The sequence below is a fragment of the Barbus barbus genome, assembly GCF_936440315.1.
Source record: "Barbus barbus genome assembly, chromosome: 34".
NCBI classification, from domain to species: Eukaryota; Metazoa; Chordata; class Actinopteri; order Cypriniformes; family Cyprinidae; genus Barbus; species Barbus barbus.
In genome coordinates this window covers 20,004,847-20,022,769 of record NC_136762.1, presented here as the reverse complement: position 1 = coordinate 20,022,769, position 17,923 = coordinate 20,004,847, and the positions used below count along the sequence as shown (strand labels likewise).

The following is a 17,923-nucleotide window of genomic DNA, read 5'->3' as shown; positions in this document are numbered from 1 at the left end:
GTAAATGATGTATCGGTAATTTTTTTTGCGTGAACTATTCTTTCAGCACAGCCAGAGAGAGTTTTCTGTCTAGTCTATACACTATTCTTACCTCACTTCCAAACACTATTGATATTGCTTTATGTGTTCTGCATCAATCTGCACACTTGCGCTATAATATCAGCAAATCTTCAGCTTTTAAATCACAGGCTATTCTGAGCGTCCCCTGCAGGAGTGGGTATTGATTTGTAGGAATGAATAGCAGTAAATGTCTCTCATAGTGTTTGGTGCTTCTAGACGAGTATTTTCACAAAGAATGGGGAAAAATTGGCTGAGGCATTTTCTCAACATTGATATATTGGTCTGTTCTCTGCCTCCTGTAAAACTTCTGAATTTCCGTGTAGCATTTTACTCCTCTTTAGCCTTTTCTTTCTAATTTTCCTCCTGGTTTTTCTCTTGCGTCCTCCTCTTCAGCTCTGTTTACACTTCGCTTTCTTCCTCCTGTCTGCTGGGGTGAAGCTGACCCCAGCACCAACTCCTTGTTGAGCTATGACCTCTGACCTCTCACCCCACCCTCCAACAGAGGAAGAAACACTACTGGCGCCTGGACTGCAAATGCATCATCCTATTTCAAAACAACACCACCAACAAATACTACAAGGTAGAATCTCACTTTCTTTTGTGGTTTAGTGACTGTTTGTTATGAAAGCCTGTTTCTGCCACGCCATGAAAAAAAAAAAAAAAAAGATAAATCTTTTATCTCACAATTCAGAGTTTAAATCTCCAAATTCCGATTTTTTGTGATTCTGAGAATTGCGAGGTATGAATTCAGAACTGTGAGATAGAAAAAAAACATGGAAAAATAGCTTTTTACAACTTTTTTTTTTATGTTGGAAACAAAAAACTTGAAAAAACTGAAATTGCAAGAACAAAATTTTGAATTTTCAGTTTATATCTCGTAATTCTGAGTTTGTCTTGCAATTCTGACTTTTTTTTTTTTGTTTGCAATTTTGAGAAAAAAGTCAGAATTATAAAACTCAGAATTGTGAGATAGTCACAATCGTTTTTTTCATTTTGTATTCCATGGTGGGAAAGAAATTCAGAAGCTTGGAATTTAAAGAACAAGAGTTAGAATTTTTAGAGTTAGAGTTTGTCATGCAGTTCTGAGTTTATATCTTGCAATTCCGACTTTCTTTTCTCAGAATTGCAAGGAAAAAAAGTTTATATCACAATTTTGACTTGAACAGAAAAATTGTGGCTGTCTCAGAGCTGCAAGACGAAAGTCAGAATTGTGAGATATGAAATCAGAATTCTAACTTTTCTTCTCACAGTTCAGTTTACATTTCGCAATTCTGTTTTTTCATTTCTGCCACAGAATAAAAATAATAATAATAATAAAAGGGTTACTGAGACCTTTTTCTTTACAATTCTGAATTTATATGTCACAATTCTGACTTTTTCATAATTGCGAAAAAAGTCAGAATTATAAGATAAAAAGTCGCAATCACTTTTTTTTTAATGTATGTACAGTATTTATTAATTTTTCCATCCTTCCCATGGTGGAAGCAAGTTCCTATCGTTTATAGACATTGTAAGCTAAAATGCACATGAAAAAGGAGTTAATGTGTGTGTGTGTGTGTGTGTGTGTGTGTGGAAAAGCCACATTACATTATGCATTATGTGTTCACAGTGACAGATGAAGCATGAATATTCTGGGTTCATGAAATAATGCATTATGAATGTTTTTCACAAGCTAGTTGGCCATTAGGGTGACTTCACATGTAGAATTACCTGGTTTGATGTATCATTTCAGTTAATTATCTCAACTCACACTGGCATTAACCCAGACCCTGCTTTTAAATTAACCTTGGTGCATATTGTCTGCATGATTGAGGGTGTAATTTTCCCCTTTGCCTCCCTCCGCAGGAGATCCCGCTCTCAGAAATCCTTGAGGTTCGCCCTGCAGGTGATTTCTCTCTCGTCCCTCCTGGCACAAGCCCCCACTGCTTTGAGATCATGACGGGTACCATGATCTACTTTGTTGGTGAAGACCCCAACACCACCCCGTCCCCGTCATCCAGTGTGTCTGGTCTGCCCATCACCACCAGCCCCAGTAGTGTTGCGCCCAATAGTGGGGTGGGACGAGAGTTTGCCAAAGGATGGGAGACTGCTATACGTCAAGCCCTCATGCCAGTCATCTTCCAAGACAATCCTCCAGCAAAAGGTCATACTCCTCACCGTAAGTGAGATTAATTCTGGAAGAAAGGTGTGATTCTGAATACATAATCATAATAGGGGTCACTGTTATGAAACCTAAACAAATAATTTGGTTATGAGGAGAATTTAGTTAGATATGATGATGCTATGATATGATTATATAATATGATGCCCATTTGATGCTCATTTTCTTAATTTGGACTATATTTAAAAACACAAATGAATGAATGTCATTGTTTATTTTATTATATATTATATTTTGTTTCTTTTTTTTAGTTTTTTTTTGTTTCTAGCATTTTAGTGCACATCAAATGAAAAACGAACACAAGGAAATATATGTAACAATTATGAAAAGTATATTTTTAAAATAAAAAAGATAGCTAGATAGATATTAGCAAGTTTCATATCAACGAAGAAAGAAGTTACAGTTTTTGAGAATTTAGCATTTTACATTTAGCATAGAAACTTGTTTTTGTTTTTTTCATCATCCTTATTTGTCATTGACCTTTATACAGTATGAGTTTAACACTAAGATTATGAAGTGAGACTAACATGGTTATTAATATGATTAATTTTCAGGGCAGGCATCAGTCAACATCTCGGTGTCTAACAGTCAGATTCAGGAGAACGTGGTGAGTAAACATGACCTTTAAAGATTTGATACATCACATTGTCTGATGATGATAAAGATGATTAAGATAATGAGTTAGATAATAATAAATGATGATGATGTACCCAACAGGACATTGGAATGGTGTACCAGATCTTTGCTGATGAGGTTCTGGGCTCTGGACAATTTGGTGTGGTATATGGAGGTATGTCTGTGACTGAAAAGCAGATTTTTAAAACGTTTAAACATTTGCTATGCGGTTGCTAAGGTGTGCTTGGTGGTTGCCAGGCTATTCTGGATGGTTGCTAGGAGTTTTCTTACTGGACCATGTGAACAGAGCACATGCACCCTTAAGATGTTATGATATTCTAGACTGAAGTCCAATTTGGGACAAGTTACACTCTTAAAAATAAAGGTTCTTATTGACATTAATGGTTCCATGAAGAACTTTAAACACCCATGGAATCTTTAAGGAAAAGGGTATTTTTTATAAGGATTCATTATATTATTGGAATGATATCGGAATCGGCTGACAATGTCTTAAAATGTGAATATCGGGATTGCCATGATATTATAAATTAAGCCGATATGCCTTGCCTATAAGATTAATAACTCACATGTGATCAGGGTGTGCTAACGATAAGATCACGTCAGCTGTGTGGTCATTTTTGAAGCAAACTTTTGGCTAAATGTTAATTAGATTCACTGCCGTTTATTTACGTAGGGGCGCTGTTGGCCTATTTGTAATAAAATGAATTTAATACACAAATAACCTTAAGATTGTGTTAAATAAAGCAGTAATTGATGTCATAAAATCACAAGTATGCTTTAATGCTTTGTCAGAAGCTATAGCTTACATGAATAAAAATCACAAACATGGCACTTGTACATTAATGCATAAATCTGTACATATAAAATTGTTTAATGTATTAGGTTTTTGTTGTTGTTTATTTTTCATACAGATTATGAAACTGAAATTCAAAGAGCTCTAAAAAAAAGACAACTGATTTTTTTTACAACTCTTCTACATTTTGCTTTATAAATCTTCAAATAATTTAAATGTTTCCACAAAAAAATGAAATGATTTACAGTTGACTTATAGTTATTTTCAGCTTTCAGTGTTCTTTCATTGTAAACGAGCTTAATTATTGTTTATTTAAAGGTGCTGTATGTAGGATTGACAAGGTTGAACTAGGTATTGCAGTCCAAATATTGGAGAGTATATATCGGTATTGGCATCAGCTATCGACCAAAATGAGTTGAAAAATATCGGCATATCAGTTATCAGCAAAATCCTATATCGTGCATCCCTGGATTATTAAAATTATTAAAATGTTCTTCACACTAAGAAAAATATTACTTTCAAGAACTATTCTTTGGGTAACTAAAAAAGATTCTTCTATGGCATCACTGCAAAAAAACACTTTTTGAATCTTATTTTTTTTCAAGAGTTTAAACACCAGAAATGGAATTCTTATTCATAACCCTTGTCATAAGTATATGCAATAGCAAGCACCACTAATGATATGCAAGAATGGACATTTGCAAAAGATCTCACATATACAACACATAATCATTTCCTCAACCCACATAGGTAAACACAGGAAAACTGGCCGGGATGTAGCCGTGAAGGTGATCGACAAGCTCCGGTTCCCCACCAAGCAGGAGAGCCAGCTTAGGAATGAAGTAGCCATATTACAGGTGATCAGCAGGAGGCGAAAGAGATTCAATGATTCATCACACGTAGAACTGTGTGGCTAATGAGTGCCATTGTATTGATTAAATGATAATGAACACATATAACACAATTAAACCTGCTGTGTGCCTGCTAATTGTGAGGACACCTAACATAAGGTCATGAATGCAAATAAGCAACAACGTGACTCACTCAACCGCATCTCTTTATCTTGTCCTTTCATCCTCTCTCAGAGCCTGCGACACTTGGGTATAGTGAATCTCGAATGCATGTTTGAGACGCCGGAGAAGGTGTTTGTGGTGATGGAGAAACTTCATGGTGACATGCTCGAGATGATCCTGTCGAGTGAGAAAGGACGACTTCCTGAGAGACTCACCAAGTTCCTCATCACGCAGGTCAGTGCTGCGTTTAGAGCTTAAACTTGTGTCTCAGAAGTTAAGGGCTGTTCACACCAAGGACATATGGTTTGCACAGTCATTCTAAAGGCCTGTTCACACCAATAGGGATAGTTATAATTCCTTAACTATAACTATAATGGTAATTATAGTGTCCTGTTTGTTGTTTTTTTCATCTGCTGCTTTAAAGGGGTCATGAACTTCCTTTTTTATTATTTTGTACTGTTCTCTGAGGTCCACTTATGTTATCAAGATTTTTATATCAGAAAACATAATTGGGAAGTAATAAGCTATTTTCTGTCTTGTTTTTAGCCCCCTCATCAGAACACTCTGAATAGGCGTGGCGGATTGTAGATTCTGAAGTAAACGCCTATGATTAGCTAATAGTTGTGTATGTTTGACAGCCTACAGCCTTCACAGATGGACGCTGTTGTGATTTAGGTCAAAAACGCATAAATACTCATTACATATTAAACGATCTGTACTAACATACAAAGGAAAGTAAAATGAAGTGAACAAAGGACTAAGTTCTTATTGACGTGGTCTGGATCTTCATTAAAAATAAAGTTCCTTCACTCTTTCTTAATTTTAGAATCAGAAGGAAGGCAATGCAAACACTATTTTTCCACAACTTGGCACTGCACACCGTCTTGTCTTCATAGCTATCGTTATCATATGATTTCTGTGTAGACATGCATTTTCCTCTCTTGTTATTTACTCTACATGTGTGTATCGGTGGGCGGGGCTAAACAGGCAGCGATGTAGAAGCAGGCATTGATCATCTTCTGTGGAGGCGGTGCTTAGCGACACTATTACATCACAGAGTTGGCTTCAATATAAGCTGTTTTTAGACTAATGAGAAAGTTTTGAGTTCTGAAAAGTACAGGATGTTTTTGTAGCACAATAACCTCTTAAATATCAAAAGATCAAGGGAATTGTGATTTCTCAGTTCGTGACCCCTTTAAATGCTCTTTCATGTCTGTTGGATTCTGACTGACTGTTGATGTTTTTATCATTCACCACCTATTTGCTAGTTGCCATATCATCACTATTTAGAGAAAAAAGTGTGCCAACATTCAAAAATCTTTTGAAGATATCGCTGAATATTTATTTTACCATAGTAAAAGTACATTTCTGTCTTAAGTAAATTTTTCATCTCAGTTTTTAGTATTCATTTAAAATTAGATAAATCTGCAATTATTTTAATCTCCAATCTGTTATTTATCAATTTAGATTTTTTTAATGTTTTTTTAATGCTTCGCTATGTAGCAGAAGATGCAATTCCAATTTCGTAGATGGGGAACATTGTAACACTGCGTTACAATGTGCCCCGCTATAATTAAACTATGCTATTCTATTACATTAGCGATGTAATTTACACTGTTTACTTTAATGCATTTTAATGACAAACTGCGAGAAGCAGGTGAAAAAAGACAATCAGTGTTTAATGTTCAGAAATGATTCTTTCAAGAAATGTAAAGCATATTGACTCGTTTATGGGCCGTACCAAGCATGGCTGCAATCTGTTCATTGTCAAACTCCAAAATCAGATTATTAATTCAGATGATTAATTCTTAAAAAAAGTCATTATTTTATTTGAAAAAGTTACAAATTTTATATTATTGACAAAATATTTTAGTTTGTCTTTCATTAGATCAGATTTTAAGAACATTTTAAGCTGTCATATGTTCATGTTACAACACACCCCACCCATACCCCTCACATGTTACAATGTACCCCACCTACGGGCCACATTGTCACATTTCACTTCCATTTTTAGAGGGTAAATAAAGAAAAACATATACGCTGTAATGATGAAACAAAGTGACGTACTTTTACTAAACAAGTGTGAAATTACTGTCGATAAAACATTATATCCTGAACCCCTTGTGGAGTACACAAACTGAGAAATTCAAAGAGGTTGTGCCCCGTTCTCGCCTAGTTATCGGTATAGTAATCGTTCATGGTGTTAATGGGCCATTAAAGACATTATTTTAAACCAGTATCTTCTTTTTCACTCCCTCTCTAGATTTTGGCTGCTCTGAGGCACCTTCACTTCAAAAACATAGTACACTGTGACCTCAAGCCTGAGAATGTGCTGTTAGCATCAGCGGATCCTTTCCCACAGGTCAGAAATAAAAAAACCCCCGCAATTTTAACACATCCTGATACAGAGGCATGGGAAACAAACTACAGCTCTTTTTTTCTGTTGCATAATGCAAGGTTATGCTTCTCCTTTTTACACTTCGTTGACTCTTAACACTTCTTCCCACCCACACGGGATATCCATAGGTGAAACTTTGTGACTTTGGTTTTGCTCGCATCATTGGAGAGAAGTCTTTCCGCCGTTCGGTCGTTGGCACACCAGCTTATTTGGCCCCCGAGGTCCTGCTGAACCAGGGTTACAATCGCTCTCTGGACATGTGGTCTGTAGGTGTGATTATGTATGTCAGTCTGAGTGGAACTTTCCCCTTCAATGAGGATGAAGACATCAATGATCAGATCCACAATGCCGCCTTCATGTACCCACCCAACCCATGGAAACAGATATCTCCTGAAGGTACAAACACTAAAATTACACAGAATTAAACACAAGTTCCTGATGTACAATAAAATGTCAGATCAAATTGAGAATACAAGTATATGAAAAGTTAAAACAGATGAATAGAGAACACGTTGTGTGGCTCTTCCTGGAAATTTACTTCATCATAGCAAAAAGAAATTCGATACATTAAAAGCAGGCTGACCGTTGAGTCGCTCCATCCGCCTTTGATTTTCTGTCCACTGCTGTAAAATCATTTAGCTTCAATCAATGCAGATTTTGTTTGTGTGATCTCTCCGTTTCTCCATAGCTATCGACCTCATCAATAACCTGCTCCAAGTGAAGATGAGAAAACGCTACAGTGTGGACAAGAGTCTCAGCCATTCCTATCTACAGGTAATGCCAATATCAGGCTCATGCTATTAATGGCTCTTTCCATGATTGGGGTGCCACATATGGCATGTGTATATGTATGTATGTATATATATATATATATATATATATATATATATATATATATATATATATATAGCAAGAAGGATAATCTAGACAAGGATAAGGCTATTATATTCACATGAAAAAAATTGGAAATAGGTCTGTAATTTAATTAAAAGCTCCACATGAAAGAAGGAAAAAGGACAAATGCAAAAAACAACCCCTGAGATGACAAAATCTAAGTTTGAATTTGCAGTAAAAGAGTTTTATGTTTGACAAGCAAATTACATTAAGGGCAAATAAGCTCCTTATGTAAAGTGCTATTAGACACCGCAAACAAAATGAATCACCATTAGCTGTGGCACCCCACCACCCCGTCTGCTGTTTCAGGATTACCAGGCCTGGTTGGACCTCCGAGAGCTGGAGTCAAAGCTCGGGGAGCGCTACATAACCCACGAGAGCGATGACAGCCGCTGGCAGCAGTACGCCCGTGACCACACGCTGCCCTACCCTGCTCACCTGGTACCCCCGCCACCCGCGTCCGACGACGACGAGCTGGAGGGTGCGGAGGACGCCGACATGCAGGGGCTGACGGAGCGTGTTAGCATCCTTTGAAGAAGAAACCGAGGCGGAGGACAAGAGGAATGAAGAGTACCTGCCCAAACTTTAGCAATTTTTAGTGCACCACGAGCGTAGGATGGAGGTAGTCCTCTGTAAGAAAGCGTAGCTTCGGGTGTCTTTGGCAGGCCATCTTGACTCTGGCCTCCTTCAGCCAGGACTGCTGCAGATTTGTTTCTGAGTTGCAGATATTAAGGTCAGGAAAGAACTATTTTGGATTCCAACATGTAGACAAACCGTTCATTGTAGGCATGTCTGAAACCAATTTTTTCGAAACGGGCAGGATTTGGTTTGTCTCCCCCAGCTAGACGTCTTTCTTAAGGTACGGTCTCATTTACCAGTATTCTGCGTATTTTCGCAAGCTAAACCCAGTTAGTTCAATGGAAATGCATGCTATCGTTAATTTCATGTCAGGACGAAAGATTTCCTCATGTAGATTTTGCAAATGGTTCAAGTTGGTCACGTGCATTCGCCACATTTGCCAACAGAAAGCTGCTTGGTTTGAAAGTGAATTCTGTGTGAATGGAGCTTCATAAATTGCTAAACTTTTTCCCTACTAAATTTTGCTAATGTGACCGTACCTTTAGGGGACAAAATGGAAGAAAACCGACTGAAAGATCTCAAGACACGGTTTTAAAATTTCGAATATTTTTAGAATCTTAAAAACTTGCAAGACATTCAAAAAAACAGCGCAAGATGTGACACAATGACCAGAGATGTTCTTCTGAATGTGGCTTTCCTGACAGTGGTGCTTTGGAGGCGATGAATAAACTATGTTTTAAGAGTTTTAATGGTCAGAACTGTCTAAAGGTATGGTCACATTTACTGGTGCTCGTTTAAATTTTGTGGCCGAAATCCAGGCATTTCAATATGAATCTGTGCAATTGGAAGTTTTGTGTGAAGTTGTTCCTCAAGATTGCTTTCACGTTCATGTGAATTTGCCGCATTTATCAACAGAAAGTTGAAAATGACTTCTGTGTGAACGGTGCTTGATGCATGGACAATAGACCTTTTTTTGCCCACAAAATTTCACCCAAATTCTGCCAATGTGACCTAAACTGCTAAAGCGCAGCTTGCGTTTAACATGCAAATTAAAGTACCGGAAAAATCGTTAAAAAGTTAGTAAATCTCACTAATTGACTCATCGACCATCATGATCCATCCCTAGTTTGTTGTTCACAACAGATTGACGTCAAGCTGAAAATCTCCAGGTCACCAGAAATGTATTCGTAATGATACAAATGCAATGAAAAAAAAAATTTATCTGTTAAGATGGACTTTTTTTTCTATTTTGTGCTCAGTGGTGACACCACCTTTAGTTTCAGATCCACTTTTTACATATTACTGAGAACCTTTTTGCAAAATAACCTGGAAGAAGTCCAAGAGTCTAGTGTTTTCCAGTATCGTCATCGGTTTGCCCTCCAGGTGCAGACGACTTCACCTCTGAGAATGGATGTTATCTTATGAGGACTGATAAGCAGGCTTCCCCCCGGCCTTATCAGCATACAAAATGAGTGCACAAAGACTACCTAGACTGTTCTCAGATCAGCTGCTGTTAGCAACCGGCTGATCTTTGCTAGTACTAGCTGTACTGGATGTGTATTCTTATTCCTAACTGACCCTAGACCTGAGCATTAGGCTGCATGTCACTGAGAATTAGGTTTGCTTGAAACGTATTGCTATGAAGGACTGTTTTGTACACATGTAACCTTAGAAATTCTGATGTAGTTTGTGGAAGGTAATGCCGGAGCATGTCCAGCAGGTATAATAAACATGGTGATGCATACATCTGTTGAAATGAATCTTCTTGAGTCATGAGGTTTGAGTCCAGTTGAATTTTTTCATTCTCTTTTCCTGATTGATTCTCAGAAGAATCTAGCAGAGAGAATGACAGAATGAAACACATAAAAATACATGGAGAACTTGTTCCAGGTACAATACGGATTAAGCTTTACTGACAGCATCTATGGGCACAGAAAATCATTTCAGCTTGTTCCTCAGTTTGTAAAAAAAATTAAGCAAAAGTATTGAGTTTGGAGAAAAGCCATTGTAGAGGGTTTAATATATTCATTCTTATACCAGTATAATCATTTATCTGTATTTGAGATATAAATCATAATGGTGAAAATATGATAGATGTTGGGAAAGATGCCGTGATACGTAACATATTAGAGGATGATGATGTGATATTCAATGTCCTATTAATGGAAATCATAGGAAACGTTTTTATAGCACAATTTAAAATGGAATAATTGAAAACCATTAAAAGGCACTGTATGTCCCACTATAGCTTACAAACCAGAGGAAAAACTTACTTCTCTCATCTGACTTTATCAGAACATGGGGAAAAAATAAATAAATAAATATATATATATATATATATATATATATATATATATATACATACACACACACACATATACAGTGCCCTCTATAAGTACTGGAACAGTAAAGACAAAATGCTCTGTTGGCTGTGGAGTCAAGACATTTGCAAATATTAAAAGATGAATATGAGACAAAACTACAGAATGTCACATTTTATTATTAGCTGTTTGAACACATACATGTTTTACCAAATAAAAAGAACAGCACTTTTAGAGTTCATCCCACTCATTGATGTGAGGATAAGTGTTGGGACAGTTGTACATAAGGCAGATATAAAAGATTAAAAGCTATTATTTAGTTGCAGATCCCTTGTGCACAATCACAGCAGTGAGTCTGTGACCCATAGACATCACCAGACTCTTGGTCTCATCCTTTGAAACGCTTTTACCAGCCTTTAATGCAGCCAATTCCAATTGTTGCTTGTTTTGGGGAGTTTCTGCCTTTACTCTCCTCTTCAGCTGGTGAAATTCATGTTCAATCGGATTTAAATCTGGAGATTGACTTGGGCGATCTAAGACTTTCCATTTCTTTGCCCTTATAAATTCATTGACTGAACTGCCAGGGTGTTTTGGGTCATTGTCCTGATGCAATATGAAGCACTTCCCAATGAATCCGGTGGCATTTTCTTGAATATTGGTAGGCAAGATGGTTTTGTACCCTTCCAAATTCATTCTGCTACTATCATCATATTTTAAGTCATCAGTAAAGTTGAGAGGGTCTGTTCCAGAGGCAGCCATGCACGCCCATGCCATGACACCACCTCCACCATGCTTTACAGATGAGGCTGTATGATTGGGATCATTGCAGTTCCTTTTTTTATCCACATTTTTGCTTTCCCATCACTTACACTGTAAAAAAATGTGTAATTTTAACTGTAAAATTTTGTAAAAACGCTACTGAAAAAAACTGTTAATAGGTTAAAAGTAAGTTCCTGTACTATATACAGGGAAAAACTGTAAAAGATCTAACCAGACATTTCATGTAATTTTACAGTAAAATGCTGTCAATTGTACAGTTTTTAGAAGTAAAAAAAACAATGTATAATTTACCGTCAAAAACTATAAACTGATATTCCCAGAATTCCCTGCGTGACATTTGAAAGTATTTTGTTTAAATAATAATGTTTTTAGTTATCAGTTATGTACATTTGGGCTTCGTGTTACATCTTCTGTTGTTTGATGAAAGTTTATTGAATTATTTAACTATCATGTGTGTTACCATGATGGTGTTTTGTGTTTGCATGAATAACTCCGTGCGCCTTCTATATATTAGTACATACTTCTGCTTGTGGTGAAGCTACCTGTGATGAGCTTTCATTCTTCATGTGGCGTTCTCTTTCACCATCTGCATTATTATGGTGGCTGTCAGTTTTTTAAAGGTACAAAACAGATTCTAATAGCAGTGTGTGTTGTTGAATTTACTGGTTTATATTAAAATGTCCCTGTTTGTAAATTGCAGTTTTATACTGTAAATTTTACAGTTTTGTTCTGTAAATGTGTTTACATTTTTTCTGTATTTTCTACAAAATTATTCTTGCAACCACAGCTGTCAGAATTATTTAGTAAAAACTACAGATTTTTTCTTACAGTGTAGATAAAGGTTCGTCTTTGTCTCATCGGTCCATTAACACAGTTCAAAAACTCTTCTGGCTCACCTTTGTGCTTTTTCGCAAACTCTAATCTTGCCTTTCTATTTTTGGTGCTGGTCAGAGGTTTGCATCTTGCTGTGTAGCATCTGTAATTCTGTGTCAAAGTCTCCTGAGGACAGTAGATTGTCAGAGCATCACTCCAGCTTTCTGGAAGTTGTTGGTGATTTTACAGACACGTATTTTAGGATTCATTTTCACAGCTTTTATGATTTGTCTGTCATCAACTACTGTTGTTTTCTCAGCCGATCAGGTCGTTGCTGGTGTCGCTGGTGGTTTCCAAACTCTTGATTTCTCCATGCCCTTTGTTTTTGCTATAGCTCTAGCTGACTTCCTCTTTTCTTTTAGCATCCAAATTGCTTGCTTTTCTCTCAAAGTCAGCTCCCTCGTCTTCATCCTGGGTGTGTGTGTCATCATCGAATGCAAGATTCAGAATACAGAAGTAATGGATATAACTGATACGACACATTCCCTGCTTTTAATATCTGAAGAATTAATGCAACAGGACACAGCTGATCACTTAGAAAGACCTGTGAGCAGGGCCTGAAATTAACACCCGACCACGCGCCAAATGCGGGTGAATTTTGCAATTGGCGGGTAAAACTGTCAATCTACCTGCCACATCGGCGGGTAGCCAATGAGAATTGAGTGATTCATTAGTTATTGTTTTTTTTGCGTCTGTTTTTTTTTTTTTTTTTTAATCTGCCATTTCGTTGGATTTTAGCTCAAAATGTGGCGGCACATTACTGGGGTAAAGAGGCCAGCTGAAACGAACAACCAACAAAAAGATGAGGATGAGTCAAAGAAAAGTAAAAGACGATGTTTTAATACAAAGTGGACAATTGGCGACAACGGCAAGGTTCGTGAGTGGCTGATTTATGACCGCAGTACAGATGAAATGTACTGCAGTGACGGCTCAGAGAACGCGAAGTCAAATCCTTTTTTAATCGGGACTAAAAACTTAATATTAGAAGCAATGAAGGACCACGAGTCATCAAAAAGCCACCTACACACAATAAGTTGCAAAATATCAAAGACTGCGCTTCCGGAGGAGACCGCTGCGGTCAAGGCACTGACGTCCATGAAAGCAGCGCAGTTTGAGAAGATGCGACTTCTGTTTCGGAACGATCAGAGCCGGACAGTAACGGAGTACATTTACTTGAGTACAGTACTTAAGTACAATTTTGAGGGATCTGTACTTTACTCGAGTATCATTTTTGGGGAGTACTCATGACTTTACTCAAGTACATTTGAGAGGCAAATATTGTACTCTTTACTCCGCTACATTTCTATCTATAACCGTGAGTACCCGTTACTACTTCTAAAAAAAAAACGTAATTGGATTGTGCAGGCGCCACTGATTGGGACAGCCTATCAGCAATCACCTTCAGCTTTCCGCCAAAGTCAACTCCATGGTCAGATAATGATTTAGATAAGAGACGAAACCATGGACGAAACAATGGATGAATACGCAGCAGGTCGATCCCGGGAATGTGCCAACCCGTGGCCCCACCTCGCCAGACTATTTAAATTTTCTGAACAAGTTAATGATAGTTTTCGCTTCAAGTGTTTGCTGTGTTTACCAAAACAGAACTTCATCACCGCCTACAAAAATTCATCCTCCAACTTGCGGAAGCATGTCAAGGTACGTACATTGAAATAAACTTCCTTACATTTCTAAGCTAGATTCTAGCTACAGAAAAGTGCACTAAATGATTGGCTAGCTGCGATAATGCAGCTTTTTACATTCTCGGTTACGTTTGAGTAGTCGAAGCCACATGCACCCGCCAATTTGCTAATCGTGTAACGTTAACATAGATAATCAACTGAAGTCCTTTCAGATTCATGTTTTGACATGCCCCTGACAAATAGAGAGAGCATATGTATATTTTATAGTCTGAGCTTGAGTACGAAACGTCTTTTTTACCGTACAAAAAATGCAAAAGCCCAATTAGTTCAGTCGTAGGCTATGCTAGTTGCAAGCAGGGCATTTCAGCTCACTTATTTCACCAGAGCGAATAACTAGACCTAGCCCTACAGGGGCTATTTGGCTTTTTTTTTTTAAATAACAGTTCAGCTGGCCTAGACAGGATTACAATAGTGTTTGTTGAACTGTAAGTCTTAAATGCCTATTCAAGTGGGTGAAGGCTCTTGAGTGTACTTATACCTGTCTTGTTATACCATACAAAATTGTTGTAGCCTACAATTGTATTTAAATACATGAGAGGTATGTATTGTATTAAAAAGTCTTGTATTTGCCTGACCTAATATTGCAGCACTTGTTAGAATGTCAGAAGCACCTAAATACTTTGCTGGTCCACGTAAAATAAAGTTAGTTGCACCAGTAAAACCAATTTAAAAAAGTTAGTCTGGAGCCATTGGAAAATTATGAACAACAAGCACTTCATAATTAATAATATTGCTATGTAGACTACATGATGGGTATCTTTTCTAATATTTATTAGTTTATTATAGTGTAAACTGAAATATTATACTGTGTTTTACAGAGAAGGCATGAGACACATCTGGAGGAATACTGTCAACTGACTTCAACAGCCTGCAAGAGGCCATCAGAAGGTGGAACAGGCTTCAAGGCGAAGCAACTGAAGCTGCTGGAGACCAAGCAGGTGTCTCAGAAGACGGTTGATCGGGCTATCCTCCGCTTCATCGTTCAAGGTCTCCAGTCCTTCTCCCTGGTTGAGAAACCATCCTTCCAAGACCTTATTGTAGAATTACAACCGAGTAATGCTGTCATGTCCCGCACAACTGATTCAGCTACATCTAAAATGAAAGAACGTCTCAAGAACGAAATGAAAAAGGTACCATACATTGCCACCACTACTGATTGTTGGACGGCCAGGAGAAGGCGCTTTATAGGTGCAACAGCCCACTGGCTCGATCCTTGCAGTTTTGAACGCCATTCAGCTGCCCTTGCACTCTCATTAAAGCTCAACACAGCCCTGCCGGCTTCAGCAGCGTGTGAAAGGCTTTTTAGCATAGCAGGTTTGCTTTTCACCCCAAGAAGGGGATCAATTCATTCACAGAATTTTGAGAACCAACTTCTCCTCAAGTTGAACAAGTTGAACAAGGACTTCATGACATTTGATTGAATTGAAGTACAGTACACACACACACACACACACACACACAGAGTTGTCACACATAGATTGTGTGTGTGAGAATGGTGTTATTCAGCTGAAAGTATTTTCTCCTGCCTTTGCCTGTATGTCAATGTGAGAGGAAGGGGCTTAATACTGTCACTCAAATGAGCTGAATTTAATTTTTCCTTCTTTGTACGCTGACCTAAATACAGCTGATTTTCTTTAATCATTATTATTTTCTCTTCTTTGCTCTATGCTGCGTGTATAACACGGTCAGGTTCAGAGGTGTGTCAGAACATTGCTATATTGCCTTCTTTGCTGGTTTAGGTTTATTGATTTGATTGATGAAAAAACAGAGAAACTCACATGTACACACAATTGTTAGCTGAATTTTCTTTCCTGATATTACACATTAATGTAAGCTGAGCATTTGCTTTGATGTTCTTGAGTATGCGGTGTGTTTAACACAGTCAGGTTCAAATGTGGGTCCATTAAAACTCTAGCAGAGGTTTGTCAGAGTGTTGCCATTGTGCTATATTGCCTTGTGGGCAAGTGAGAAATGTTAAATAAAGCAACATGGTAAAAAGATGAATGACTTGATTTTACTTTCAATTCCTTTTACATTCTCCAAGGTATTAATATTTTTCATAACTCCATTTAGGACGTTTCTGTACATAAATGTAAGCACTGTGGCAGTAGTAATGCAATATTTAGAAAATGTACTCTTGTACTCTTGATACTCAAGTACTTTTAAAAACAAGTACTTCAGTACTTTTACTTAAGTAGACACCTGACTGTAGTACTTTTACTTGTACTTGAGTAAAATTTAGCAAGGGGTATCTGTACTTTTACTCAAGTAATGAAGCTGTGTACTCTGTCCGCCTCTGGGAACGATCACGCGATCTGGCAAGAAGACGAGGCCCTTCTCTGACTACGTTTGTGTGTCACAGATGTGTGTGCGTGTGTATGTTGGGAGTTGGGAACCAGTGAGAAAATGTCCGGTACCCGGTAACTTTACCAGTAATAGTCATTTAGTTCTGCTTAACGGTTCCTGAAGGCTGTAATTAACAGTTGCCAGGAACTGTCTACTGACTAAATCAGCCATCAACACAGCCGTGTGTGATTTGTTTACATACGAGCTGCAGTAACTTAGGTCTAACTTATATCTGTTGAGTTAGCATGGTGTGTGTGTGTGTATACCTGTTTTTCTATTCCGGTGTGATTATGACATATGACTATGTCTGTGACACAGCAAATCAATGAATAAAAAGATTAAAAAATATATAGTCTAAGAGTTATTATTACTTATAATGATTTCGTTAATAACTTAACAGCACTTAAATGTGTATTCTTACAAGTTAAAAAATAATGTTTGTGTGATTTCTATTTTTCACCCTTATGAGGCAAAAAAAAAAAACTGGCTGTGGTAAAAAGTTACTGTGGCAGGTGGATTTTTAAATCCACCTGCCACAATGGCTGGTGGTCAAAAAAGTTAACTTCAGGCCCTGCCTGTGAGGCAACTGTTCCAATACTTATGCTCACATCAGATAGAGGGATGAAACTCTAAAAGTGCTGAACTTCTTAGCTGGTAAAACATCTGTGTTGAATCACCCAATAATGAAATGTGACATTCTGTAGTTTTGTCTCATATTCATCTTTTAATCATATTTGTAAATTAGGGCAGTCTAATGGATAGAAAGTCGGACTTGTATCCCAAAGTGCTCCCCGGGTGCCGCAGCAATGGTTGCCCACTGCTCCGGGTGTATGTTCATTACTGTGTGTACACTCGGATGGGTTAAATGCAGAGCACAAATTCTGACTATGGGTCACCATACTTGGCCACACACCACACCAATTTTGTCTTTACTGTTCCAATAATTTTGAAGGGCACTGTATGTGTGTATATATATATATATATATATATATATATATATATTGTGGCGGGAGGAGCAAACGACAGACACAGTGGGTGTGGCGTCAAGCCTCGGAGAGGTTTTTATTAAACAATAAAAAGGGAAAATAAAGTGTCCAAGGGGAAAAGTGTCCAAATAAACGGGGAATCTGGTGTCCTCGTTGTGCCGCGGGGCTAGTGAAGGAGGGTAGTGTTCGTCAGGGAAGGGTCCAGGGAAGGGGCGGAGTCCGGTGGCCCTCTCGGGGCCGGGAGCGAGTGGCGGCGGCGTCTCTTGCGCGGCTTCGTCCATCTCTGGGGTTCCCGGCGCTTCTGGGGGATTCGGCGGCCCGGCATCCTGGCCCGTCAGCCGCCTAACGGGTGCGGCAGTCCTCCTCGACGCTCCCTTCCT

At 38.1% G+C, this 17,923-nt stretch overlaps 1 protein-coding gene across 1 annotated transcript in view; it reads left to right on the top strand.

Moving 5' to 3' along the window:
• Nucleotides 1–10,292, top strand: part of LOC306854553 (serine/threonine-protein kinase D2-like) — a 42,856-nt gene extending 32,564 nt beyond the window's left edge. Inside the window, exons 9-18 of the mRNA XM_079392679.1 lie at nt 563–640; nt 1,906–2,218; nt 2,776–2,828; nt 2,939–3,011; nt 4,401–4,507; nt 4,736–4,897; nt 6,927–7,025; nt 7,190–7,457; nt 7,750–7,835; nt 8,265–10,292. Coding sequence (XP_079248805.1) covers nt 563–640; nt 1,906–2,218; nt 2,776–2,828; nt 2,939–3,011; nt 4,401–4,507; nt 4,736–4,897; nt 6,927–7,025; nt 7,190–7,457; nt 7,750–7,835; nt 8,265–8,489 — 1,464 coding nt within the window. The 3' untranslated portion in view covers nt 8,490–10,292. The remainder of the gene's footprint in view (nt 1–562; nt 641–1,905; nt 2,219–2,775; nt 2,829–2,938; nt 3,012–4,400; nt 4,508–4,735; nt 4,898–6,926; nt 7,026–7,189; nt 7,458–7,749; nt 7,836–8,264) is intronic.
• Nucleotides 10,293–17,923: the final 7,631 nt, after the last annotated feature.